The following is a 12590-nucleotide window of genomic DNA, read 5'->3' as shown; positions in this document are numbered from 1 at the left end:
ATATACATGTGATTGAGCCCTGAGATGATTATGGGAATTGGGTACATAATCAGAAATAAAAATAGAGATGAAGAAGATTTATAGCATTAATGAACATTTACAGAGATTGGACATTGGTACATATTTAGCTAAGCTTATATTTAATTTATATGTATAAATTATGGCATAATTTTATGTAGTTTTGTAAATAATTTTTTCTTTCTATAGAACAAATTTTAAATTTAATCATAATCATTACATGTTAAAATAAAAGGTACATGTATATTGTAAGCTGCAGGACCTTTTGAAAATAGTTTTACCATATGAATAATATTTGAAATATTGGTTTTTTTAGTGTCTAGAGCCGGTAATTTTGGTATATGATACGTGAACACGGTATGAAATGACACGAATAACTAGTATTTTGGTGCGAAAATTTGGTACACAAATACGAGAAAACATGAATATATTTTGTGTTGTATTTAGTTTTTCAATATAGGTACGCGACCCGAAACGAAAGTACACGAGATAAATAAATAAATATTTTTACTAGTTTTATGTATTTCGATACAAAACTTGTTTATTTACTATTTGGGATTATTTAGGTCATGTTTGGTATTGTTGTTGCAGGCGGGTACAACAGCTTTTTACTGAAAAACTGTCACAAAGGTGTTTGGTAAATTTTAAAAACTATTGTCTGGAAAAGCGTTTTTGGTCTAAAAGATATTGTTAACAAAAGCATATCCCCCTTGTTTTTGAAAAAAGCTGTTTTCAGCTTTTGCAAGAAGTAGTTATCGGTTTCACCATCAAACTTTCTCAAAAATATTATTTTTATATATTATATCTCAAATTATGCATAAATTAAAAAAAATACCAAACAGTAATCTAATTTTCTTGACAGCATTTTTTCTCACAACACAGCACTCCCAAGCGGAGCCTTAGTTAGCTAGTGATTTTTATACCATTTGATATTTAATTTTTTATTGTATGTAATTCGAGTACTTTCATATATCAAACAGGTAAATACGAATAATATTGATTTCAGGTTAGTATGGGAAATTGGTACACGAATGTAAATTCGGGTTGGATTGGGGTTTAAGATTTTTGACACGAAACGTTTGTACACGGTACGAAATGTTATCGGGTCTATATGTGGCCCAGGGCACATGCTAATCACGTAAATTTAGAGGTCTAGCTCCTTTTAATTTGGTTAATAATTTTTAATAGTGATCGACCCTGTATGCACAAAACTTGACCAATCAAGATAAGTTAAATTTATATAAATTTTCATATTTAGCATGTGCACGTAAACACGCGAACCCAAAAATAAACTTTAACGAATAGATCAAATTATGTTGATACGTCAGGAAACATTTTTTCACATGGATGTTGATATATGTTCATTTCATAGATTTCATATTATATGTTAACTTCATTTCATAGTTCTCACAAAACTCGCAAGGTCATGGATTTTTATCATTTGAAACAAAGAGTGGTCATGAACAGGTAAATATATTGAAATAATTTGTACACCTATGGTTTATATTTTTTGCAACAAAAAAGCACAGCTGAGAAAATACTGTTGATGTAACTTCAGACAGTCAGTCTTGTATCTCACACTTTCGCTACAAGAAAGTTATTCATATCAGCTTCTGCCATCTACATCAAACCCAGCCCCTGTCCAGCCAGGCTGTCCTCTACCCTTTGGTACTGCTCCAACTCTTCCTCGTCCTTGGCCTACATTTTTCTTCTTCCTTCCTTCACCATCAACATGAGGTTGTTGATTCTGGCCATTTGTCACTACAGGACTCCCAACATTTCCTTGATTAGGCAGATTGCCAGGCGATGATCCCGCAGATGTCTCCAGTGAATTATGAGCTAATACTGCAACAGGAGCTGTAGCACTCTGTATATGACTCCCGTCCTATTAATATAATTTAACAACAATTATGGTACTTTTTACCACATTCACCGATAACGCACACCCAAGCAACTTAAAATGTTAATAAATTGGTAGTCAGAAGGTCTCAATTCTTTTGATAATAAAAAACAGTTTTGTAGCACAGTCAAATTACTATCCAGGTGAATGCACTTTCACAGTTAATAGTGTTTTAAAAATTACTGATATTTCTTAATGTCTGCTTAAGCAGGCTAAGCAGCTGCAGAAAGATACCTTCTACCAAGTACCAAGATTTTAAAAAAACCGTAGTATTACAATATTAAAGATGAATGCATACTTTATCAATTTTTTATGAAACAACTGTTGAAGACTTAATGATGATAGTATATAACATTTATACCAGTGCCCCAAAAAAAATTAAGGGTTTGTTGCAGTGAAAAAATTTCACACACATAACTTTTAGTATATGAAAACATCCGCAAGTGAGAGAACTTCCTGAACATAAAATCTTTAAGATAATTGTTTATCTTCACATGCTAATAAGAATCAAAATCAGAGGACACATCGCATGCAAAAATTGAAAAGTTACTTACATGAGAGATGTTGGTTGATCTGCCTGGATTTAAAGCCTCTAATCTTCTTTTTAATTCTCCGAGTCTTTCAAATTGGGTATTATTACTTTCTTGAACCTATAAAGGTTAATTGTGTCATGAAATACAGAATCAATATTAGCAAACACACTGGAGCTTCAAATCAAGTCATTTCAAAATATACTAAATCATATACCAGACGATTTAAGTCTTCACACAGGTTCTGCTTTATTGCTTCCTCATCCTTGACAGCTTTTGTTGCTTCTTCCAATGCCTACAGGAAGCAACACCTTATGTAAGCTGTACCAGTGGATATACTACACAACCAGCATAGTTCAAGTCTTAAAATGATCCTTCTTTGTAAAATAACAGAGACGCAAACTATAAGTGCTATATATGAAGTTAAATGTCTACTCACAGTACATGTCTAATTAAATCTTTACTCTTGAGTACTGACATATCAAGTTCCAAAGAATTTAATTAGTTAAAGTTTTTCCTGATTTAATGTAACATATGCAGTAATGAATATGTTATTTGTATTACTTTGTGGAAAGTTTTATTAACCAAAAACAAAAGAATGTACCTAAAAGAAAACATATTAAAAATGAAAATCAGCCAAAACACAACTCTTATATAAGTCTAAAGTTATTATCCATTTTTTAGCGGTGGGAGAATAATGGGAAGCACATTTCAACATCACAAATCTAAAAATATATAATTAACTCTGAACTTTGTTTTGCTGAAGTAGGGGAAGTGTAGGTTAGTTCATTTTATAGTAGAAAGCTAAAATCTGGATGGCTATTATATTCTTTCTTCACCTGGCTGTCACCATATGGCCACCTTGGATAGGGGCATAGAGCCAGATGTAGCTCAACGTGGCTTAGTATTACAATGCAAATGTCGATTTCAGGTTTCAGTTGTATTATTTTAGAAACGTTCTAACAATATACAATATACAATATGATAAAAAAAATTAAATACAAAACCACTGTGATTATTAAACTCTTCTTGTTGGTCGAGTGCTCAAGATTAAATGCTGAATATTAGAGATACAGAGAGAATGAACTTTTTATGTTTGTACAAAAAACATTACAACAATTATATATCATAAACGAATACTTTCCAAACTGTAGTGAATTATAATTTATTCAAGGATCAAAAAGAGAAAAGGATAAGGTCTGGAGTAAGTGACTAAATCAACAGCATTCAGTATAGCAAGACTCCAAATATGATCACCATCAAATGTCAAAAATGCTAATTAAAATTTGAACATTAATAAGTGATAAGTTGTTTTATTATAGAAATGAATAGTAAAGTCGATACTAAATAGGATAAGCATTCTCGAGTCAACTGAAAGAGACGGACCTTCCGAGCTTGTTCTTCCTTCAGCTTAGCAAGACGAATCTTCTCAGTTGACATTTCAATTTTCTTTCTCATGTGTTCAAGTGCTAAAGAATATACATGGTGGAAAACAAAATTGATCACTTACTGTGATTATTAAAACAATTAAAATAATAACAAATTTGTAAGATTACCGAGGAAGTACACTAACCTGCCTTTTTTGGTCCAGCTGTAAGTTTCATCTCCATGTTAAGATTGGTAAGCTCTTTTTCAACATCACGAATTTTAGAATAATTTTCGTCGATATATCTGAAAGGTATCCAGTTAAGGCACACATAATAAATTGACAAGTGGAGAATAAAGATGCACTTAGCAAACACGTTCTCTGGTATTATAAGGAGATGGACGGAGAATAATATGTCATATGTTGATCAATATAGAACAAACTATATATCTTTAAACAAGACTGTTCTATAGACCTTAGCGAAGGCATAAAGGAAAATTAAGGAATATAATTTAATATCACCAGTACTTTTCACATACAAGCAAGCCTGGCGTTCAAGGACAACTACATCATACTTAGTTTGGGGCAATGAGACCTCATATTGGTTGAGTGTTTTGAAATTTCTGCAAATTCTAGTTTGCAATATGGCTCCAGCCTCGGATGCAAATATCTACAAATTTCCGACTTTAAGGTACTAAGTCTCCCCTCATTCCATATAATCCGTAAGAGTCCTATGTAAACCAAATCCTACAGAGGTAGAATCTCAAAAATCATAAAAACAACGTGAATTTACAATTTAAAGTAATGCAGGATTCAGTACTATCAACTAATTTACCTAGCTAGCTGCTCCTCAACGTATTACATTAGAAGTTAGAGAAAATCAAATCACAATTTCATAAGAAGAGAAAGTACAGTTATAAAAATGAAAATCGAGAATATGGATAAGAAGTAGATCAAAAAAGGAAAAATACTGCTACTCACTTTCTCAATTGAAGTTGCTCTTCCTCGATAATCTGAAACAACAAAGAGTAGTTACATCAAATGATCATACCGAATAAGTCACTAGCAGTGCAATCTATACACGAGAATGAGAGAGAGAGAGAGAGAGTATAATTTTATGAATTGAAATATGAACTTGAACTGTAATTTGTAATCACGAGAGAGAGAGAGTATAATAATTCGAAATGAAATATAAACTTAAACTGTAATTTGTAATCATGATAGAGAGAGAGAGAGAGAGGAGACCTTCTCAGTGTAGGAAATGACGGAAGATTCTCTAGGAAGACCGTCAGGGCCGATCTCAGGTGGAGGTGGTGGAGGTGTTGCATTTTGATTCTTCACATTATTATTGTCGGTAGACATTTCAGATCTCGTCGTCGTCGTCGTCGTCTTCAACTTATTAACTCCGGCACGAGATCACTTCGCCGTGCGTCAAATTCGCCGTAAGATATGACCCCCAGTGTGTGCGTTTCAAAACAATGTCTACTAATTAATTACCCACAACATCTCCATCTCCAACACTTTAATTCGTTTATACTCCCCCGCTTAGGCCTGTTGATTAAAAATTATTTTAAAAAATATTTAAAAAAATTAAAATAAAACTAATTTAACGTTTGGTCTATAAAGAGAAAATATAAAAAGCTTGTGAAATTATCATTTAGTTAAATATATTTAAAATACTGTGTTGAACATAAGAACTACACATTGTGAGATGAAGAGAGTAAAAAAATTAATAAAACCAGTATAAAGTGCGGTTTGAATGCATTATATTATCTTTAGAAAAAGAGGGCATTCTTGTCAAAAAAAAAGAGCATTAGTTCAAAATTTATATTTTCCGCAGCTAGTTATCAACATTCTGTTCACGGCCTCATTTGGGGCAAATATTTATAAGATAAAAAAAATAATTGCTTGCTAGCATTTGAATAAAAGAATATAGATGTTCCAAGACAAACGATTACTAGTGGCAATCATATTGCGAGAAATTAAAAAATATATTTATATAGATATAGCCCCATGAATAAATACTAAAAATCCTAATGTACACGCACAATCATATATTACAACAATAGTTTGTTCCAGACAAATTCCTTAAATTTATGAGAGATGATATAATTTCAAATAACAAGAGTTTGCTTTACAGAAAGCAGTCAAAGTGAAAAACAGGAAGAGCTATGTGATATGAAGTTCATATTTTTTTTTCCCAACTGTTTGCATCAAAGCAGTGTGCTACATTAGATTCCCCAGTATCCATATAAACACATACAGACATACTACAACTACACCTTCTATATTTCCTTGTAGGCTTGTACAAGTTGCAAACAACCTTGCTTCAGAGTTTATGGTATTTATTAGGATCTCTTTACAAATTTATCTTAAAAAGAGGGAAATATGACAAAAATGAAAAATGAAGCGGATGCGTTTTCTTGGCTGCCAGAGCAGGAATCTTTAGATTTTACATTTAGCTTAACCGGACAATATACAGAAACATGGGGTCTCTTTCATTTCCTCATCCAGCATTTTTTGCCAAGATTTGCAAGACTGCCTCCTTCGTGGGCATGGCAGGGATCGCTCCTCTCTCTGTTACAGTTACAGCACCACAAGCATTTGCGAAACGAAGTGCGTCTCTTAGTTTCTTCTCATCCTGCCAAACACCAAATAGAAAGTCAGGTTTTTTAACAACTAGATTAAAGTTTGTAGGCGGGCTGATGTTGCAAAATGCTTGTCCATTTACTTGAAGGCTCACAGGAAAACAATGGATATGGATTTCGCTGTTATCGATATTAAAGCTGATAAATTAGTCAACAGTATGCATCTTGCTATTGTCACTTAGCACTTAGCAGTCATGGACTAGCCAAAATGAAATATTTTGAGCCAGATCGTTTAACATGGTTGCAATATTTTCGAGCAAATAACTATTAAAGGTAATACGTCAAGAGTAGCATGATTTTAATGGAGTGTAGGATAAGTATGACATAACAGCTGAGGTACTAAAGGTTTAAATCCCATCAAACACGAGAACTTCTTTAAAAAATACAAGAAACACTCGTTTTCCAGCAGAAATTGTTACCTGGTAAAGGTTCATGTCAGAAGCGAAGCAGTATAGCAATCCAGCAACAAAGGAATCACCAGCACCGGTTGTATCCACAGGTTTTACTTTAATACCAGCAACTCGACCTTTGAGTTTCTGCATAAATGTGTAGTTTCTTTTAAGCTGGGCTCATAACTCATTAATACTGAAGAGAACTGAATTGAAAATCAAACACAGAGAGAGATTCCAGTAACACACATACCAGAAAAAAACACATATGGGAAGAAAAAAAGCAACATTTAGATGATCTCAAGTATTCTGGGGCTACTTATGTATCGAATTTAAGTTGCCAATTTGCCTATTTACATCATTTCTTGATTACTGATATTTTCTAAAGGCAAGCGGGTTGTATAAACAGGGCCTCTAGCACTCTACACCCGTGACTTTCTCATGGAGAGAAGGGAAAGGAGATAGACCTTTACTGCTAATCTATCCCCATGTTTTAATTTCGATATTTGTTACAAAAAAGAACTAATCAATAAAAATAGACACAACTAGGTAATTTGATGATCTACAGCCCGTACCTTGGTATAATATCTGCAACCCTCTGCTCCTTCACTTACAAGCAAAAGCTTAAGATTAGAGTGATAAAGCTTTGTTAACACCACATTGTCATCATAAGGATCTTCACCTCCAGTTAGGAATGAGATCTCATCCTCACTTATCTGCCAATTCAACAGAGTGAAAGTGAGCTCCACAAAGCATAATAATTTCACACCAAACTGTTGATACCACATATAAATGGCTATAATTTAGCCAAATTCCCAGCTAGGTCTATAATCTAAAATCTTGCCTTAATAATGTCTGCCTTGTCCCATATGCTCATGATACCCTCTCGAGCAGCATCAGCTGACGGCCATAACGGCAACCTTAAATTTGGATCATAAGAGAGAATGCTTCCAGATTCTTTAGCAATTGCCATTGCAGCAAGATGAGCAGACCTACATGGTTCTTCAATCAAACTAATTGAACCATAATGAAAGACTTTACCCTGCTTAAGAAAAAATTCAACTGAAGAATTAGCAGCTGTGTTATGTGCAAGCAATCAAATTTTGAATTGATAAATTAGAAAGACAACAAACACATACTTTCTTGATTAGATCTCTGTCAAGTTCTGATTCATGAAGAAGCATATCAGCACTAGGGTGACGGAAAAACAAAAATTCACGTTCACCATCAGACCGCAATGTAACAAATGCCAGTGCTGTCCTTGCAGCTGGGTCAAATCTCATGCCAGAGTTGTTGACCTTGTTTTGCTTCAACATGTCAGCTAACATGTACCCAAATTCATCATCTCCCACCTGAGGTAAGAATTCCACAGTTCAGGACCAATAAGCATTTCAGCAAAAAAAAAAGAGCAATCAAAATATTCATAAAAGTATGTAACTTATATGACGAGGAGAAAAGGTAACAAATATTTCTACATGGAGAGGTCATTTGTTCAAGCCAAAATTGCACCCACGCAAGTAACATACAAATTCCAAATACATTTGCCAAGTTGCTCGGCTTTGTACTTAAAGAAAATAGTTACAATGTGGGTAGCAAGGTAGGTATTCCAGAATAATATATAATAAAAAAATGTCAATATGGTTTTCTGATAGAAATCCAACAAAATTATAAAAAGAAAAGATCATTCAAAGTGAACTTTCTCCTTCATATTAATCACCAATAATCCCTTGTAATCACATTTATCAAGATCGTATCTACAACTGGCATGCAAAACTGCTGCTAAACCAGCAACAGTTGGTTTCTTTCAAATTCCTTAAGATAGAATATACAAGAGCAGCAGTAAAGATCACTTAAAAATAATAGACATGCGCCATAAGAAAAGTTACATATCACAAAAGAATGTAATGGTGTATTGTACTCGCAATAGATAGTAACAGTTAAAGAGGCAACAGGACAACGCAAGGTTCACCTTGCCTACGAAACCTGAAGAACCTCCCAGCCGTGATATACCAACAGCAACATTAGCAGGAGCACCACCAGGAGCTTTTTGAAATGCAGGTGCTTCTGCAAGTGAAACCCCACCAACTGTTGGCACAAAGTCAATCAAAAGTTCCCCAAAGCATACAACCAGCGCACTATCTTTTCGTTCTCCTCCATTGGAATTTAACGTCAGATCCTTAATTTGACCTACAAATCAAATATTTACCATAAATAAGAACACTACACTAAAAATTTTGTAGCATCGGAACAAAACAACATAACAAGGTCCTTTTGCAAAATGCAACACCATTCATATTAACACACAAAATGCAACACCATTCATATTAACACACAGTTCATATGTGCACTTACAATCTAAACACAAACAGAACAAAAACACCAAATGCCTCTCATAAAATACATGATTCGACCACATACACGGCTACAAGAGGCCTATTATATGATTACACAACACAACTACATCTCGAAATATTTATACAAAAATGGACATCAATTCTACCCTTCTCGGAACTATCAAACAGCTAAAAATTGCGAAAACCCAACATTTCAACAAAAGGCAACCCAACAAAAACATAAAAAAGAGATCAACAATAACAAGAACATTCAAAACAAGTCTAAAAATTTCCTACCAATCACCAAGATTTCAATTCAATTTATTTTATTTTTTACACGGATAATCAAGAAATCAATGCACAATTCAAAAAACACACAAATAAAAATCAAACAATCATGGCCTCAAAAACCCAAATAAATCAAGTTGCAAGAATCAAGAACATTAACATAAAACACAAGTATAAAAAAAATGTAAAAATCAAGATTATGTTACAAGAAAACGAACCTAACACGTGAGAGTCCGTCATGATAGCTAAAGACAAAGATTCACCACACCAACAATAATGAGAGGAGCTTCGAGATGTTTTAACAACACACAAATTTTTATATACATAAAATAAAAAACGTAAAAAAAATTAAAAAGTGCAAGAAATATAGAGGGAGGAGAATAAAAAAGAATCTTGAAAATACTAGGAAACAGAAGGCGGTGGAAAATATGCAGGTGTATCTATATGTATGTATGTTTGTATATGAGGTCTGAATGATTCAGTCAACTTGGGCTCACGGGTCGCATGTGGGGGTGCCCTCTGTAAAGTGTGTCCCTTCAAACCTTTCGAGTAGATTTGGTTCATTTTTGTACGGATAGCCGGCGCATTTTTTGTGAATTATTACGACCTATTTATTTATTTTTTGAGTAACTATTAAGAAATAATATTCTTGAGCAGGTTGGATGAGCACCTAATGTGAATCTACTTTTTATTTTATTTCTCTAAAAAATAATGGCTTAACTTTTTATATACAATTTTCTTTTGACAAATAATATAACATGTTAACGGGTGTTTTATTTTTAGCTAAAATCTCAACTCTTCATAATACATCATATAGCTATTTTTTATCAAATGTGTCGATATATTGATAATGAACATCGCGTTCTCTAAATATAATCATCTGACACGTGCAATAAGGACAATGAGCTCCATTTGAAGAAAATGAATCATGAGACTGTCCGCAATATCATTTGATACTTCATTTACGTATATGATGTCCTAACCCCTCTATAGGCGTGGCTAATAGGAATTTCCGAGTATGTGTGACTACCAAACACCGGAAAACTGTTATTTGTCTTCTGAAAATTATATTTATTAGGAAGATTCTCGCAAATACTATTAAAATAATGGTCTGTCAAATATTACATTGATTTAGGAAGAATAAACCCTTTACTGGGTAATTAAATCAAACCTCCGCTAAAGGCCCAGAGAGCACAATTTGCAACGATTTTTGTACTAAATTAAAATGATCTCCGCTTGAAATTAGCTCACATTCTCGTAAAATATGATCTTGTAAATAAATAGATTGGATGCAAAAAGTCATAATGCATATAATCTAGCGTCGCATGCATTATACACACCTACCACTTGAATCAATATGCAAAGTCGCCAATCTCCATTGAAGGTCATCAAATCTAGATCCTTCCGACGTTACAAAATTGTCCAGTATCTTTCTCAACACTCTATCAAATTGAGCATAAGTTTCTTCAAAAAATTGTGATGGGCAGGTGCACAAAACATAATAGAGTTTATTTAGTCTCATACAAATTCTAAGTAATACAAACTCACGTTGTGGATCATTAAGTTTTTCCAAAACATCCATAAACTTCACACACTTTACCACTTATTTTTAAAAAATTCATCTACAAACTATTTGTTCATGCTTACAGAACCACCAATATCAGGAGAAAAAAAATTCATTTTTGGAAATACTTGGGTCATAAACAAGCCAAAAAACTATGTCTTCCCTATACTAAGTCTAAACTCAATTGTTCTCTCCAATTGAATAATAGTCAAGGTTTTAGAGACATCAACTTAATCTCTTATCATATGATCCAAATACCACGTTTGAAGAGAAAGAGTACATATGTTACGCATTCTAAGAATTATCAGATGTAAAGTTAGTGCAAAAAGGATAGGTCTTAATGGATCCCCTTATTGTATACCACGAGCTAACCATATAATTTCGGACCCCATAAATAGCCTAGTTGATTGCCCATAAACAAATTTCACCCAAAAAAATATAGACTTATACGTAACTCTGGCTTCTTCAGGCATTTTTTCCTATCAATCATATCAAAGGCATTCTTAAAGTCCACCAAAATATAGATATATCAAAATTGAACATATGTAACTCAACAAACCGACTAAATGTACGTTAAATAGGCTTGATTTTTCTTAAAATTCCTACACCAAATTGAAAATTTTCGAATAAGCAACCATCTTTTTACCTGTCTTTTTCAAAACCACTTTAAAAGCTAAACTTCTCAATATAATACCTAGTATAATTGATTTAAATTAATTTTAATTTAAATATTAAGAAAGTCGCCTGAAAGTCATTATTTAAGGATAGATTTTAAAGATTTATTTATGTTTAATAAAAAAATCATTTATGACGTATTTTATGAACTCATCCGGGAAACTAAGATGGTTAAGACCCGAATTGAATTTATCATCCCAATATCTTAGTATTTATTTAAAGTGAATGTTTGAAATTTTGATTTGGGCAAGAGGTTACAATAGTGGAATGTTGGATAAATTATCTCGATAATTAGTCGTGGGAAGCTGCAAGCTGACTCGGACGCCTGATTTATATAATAATTATTCAAAAAACCTTTTTTATGAAATAATATTGATAACAATATTCAGCAATTACAATATATATGTATATTTATTAATTTGATTTAATATCGAGAGACAAGCAACTTAAAAAATCATCTATACTCAAATTAAACATGATCTGTAAAAAAATGGGATGCAATATGCTTAATTTCAGGAAATCGGCTAACTTTCAATCATACGTAATAAATTAGTTTATTGACCGCAAACATATCCATCAAATTATCTAGGATTGTGTCTGGAAACTGAAAACTACCAAATAGACCATTGTTGTTATATTTAAATAAACTTTAAACTATATTGTAAAAAATGGAGAAGGAAAGAGAGAGATCTCAAAAGTATTATTACTTCTTTTGTGATTGTTCAAGTACAAATGACTAGGCAAACCTTCTATTTATAGTAGAGTTTTATCAACTATACTAAGAAAACTTAATAGGTAAGTTTTCTTAGTCAGGTTAACAAAATCTTGATTCTCGTGACAAGTTTCCAATATTAAATTAAGTCTTTCTTGATAAGTATC

General features: G+C 32.9%; 2 protein-coding genes across 3 annotated transcripts; both read right to left on the bottom strand.

Moving 5' to 3' along the window:
• Positions 1-1472: 1472 nt before the first annotated feature.
• On the bottom strand, positions 1473-5366 carry LOC141689755 (uncharacterized). Of its 2 annotated transcripts, none has more exons than XM_074494138.1 (7): positions 5060-5366; positions 4796-4827; positions 4022-4119; positions 3835-3917; positions 2666-2743; positions 2473-2568; positions 1473-1885 (listed from the first exon to the last, which is right to left on the bottom strand). In XM_074494138.1, the coding sequence occupies exons 1-7, from the start codon at positions 5174-5176 to the stop codon at positions 1625-1627; spliced, it is 765 nt and encodes a 254-aa protein (XP_074350239.1). In that variant the 5' UTR covers positions 5177-5366; the 3' UTR covers positions 1473-1624. The 2 variants fall into 2 exon arrangements, with proteins under 2 accessions (XP_074350239.1, XP_074350238.1); XM_074494137.1 differs by having other exon boundaries at positions 1473-1903; positions 5060-5338.
• Positions 5367-6021: 655 nt separating this feature from the next.
• Positions 6022-9987, bottom strand: LOC141689754 (putative fructokinase-7). Its single transcript, XM_074494136.1, has 7 exons — positions 9691-9987; positions 8821-9038; positions 7991-8203; positions 7696-7893; positions 7427-7567; positions 6882-6998; positions 6022-6455 (listed from the first exon to the last, which is right to left on the bottom strand). The coding sequence occupies exons 1-7, from the start codon at positions 9710-9712 to the stop codon at positions 6321-6323; spliced, it is 1044 nt and encodes a 347-aa protein (XP_074350237.1). The 5' UTR covers positions 9713-9987; the 3' UTR covers positions 6022-6320.
• Positions 9988-12590: the final 2603 nt, after the last annotated feature.

Source organism: Apium graveolens, chromosome 10 (assembly GCF_009905375.1).
Source record: "Apium graveolens cultivar Ventura chromosome 10, ASM990537v1, whole genome shotgun sequence".
In the NCBI taxonomy this organism is placed as follows: domain Eukaryota; kingdom Viridiplantae; phylum Streptophyta; class Magnoliopsida; order Apiales; family Apiaceae; genus Apium; species Apium graveolens.
The sequence above is the reverse complement of the archived record's forward strand: the minus strand, read 5'-3'. Positions and strand labels throughout refer to the sequence as shown.

Coding starts and splice junctions, on each gene's coding strand:
- LOC141689755 (XM_074494137.1), bottom strand. CDS start 5,176: ATGTCTACCGACAATAATAATGTGAAGAATCAAAATGCAACACCTCCA. Junction 2,744..3,834: donor AGGAAGAACAAGCTCGGAAG/GTCCGTCTCTTT, acceptor TGCTTCCTGTAG/GCATTGGAAGAAGCAACAAA. Junction 1,904..2,472: donor GATCAACCAACATCTCTCAT/GTAAGTAACTTT, acceptor TTATATTAATAG/GACGGGAGTCATATACAGAG.
- LOC141689754 (XM_074494136.1), bottom strand. CDS start 9,712: ATGACGGACTCTCACGTGTTAG. Junction 7,894..7,990: donor ACAGAGATCTAATCAAGAAA/GTATGTGTTTGT, acceptor TTTCTTAAGCAG/GGTAAAGTCTTTCATTATGG. Junction 6,456..6,881: donor CTGACATGAACCTTTACCAG/GTAACAATTTCT, acceptor GGTGTTTGGCAG/GATGAGAAGAAACTAAGAGA.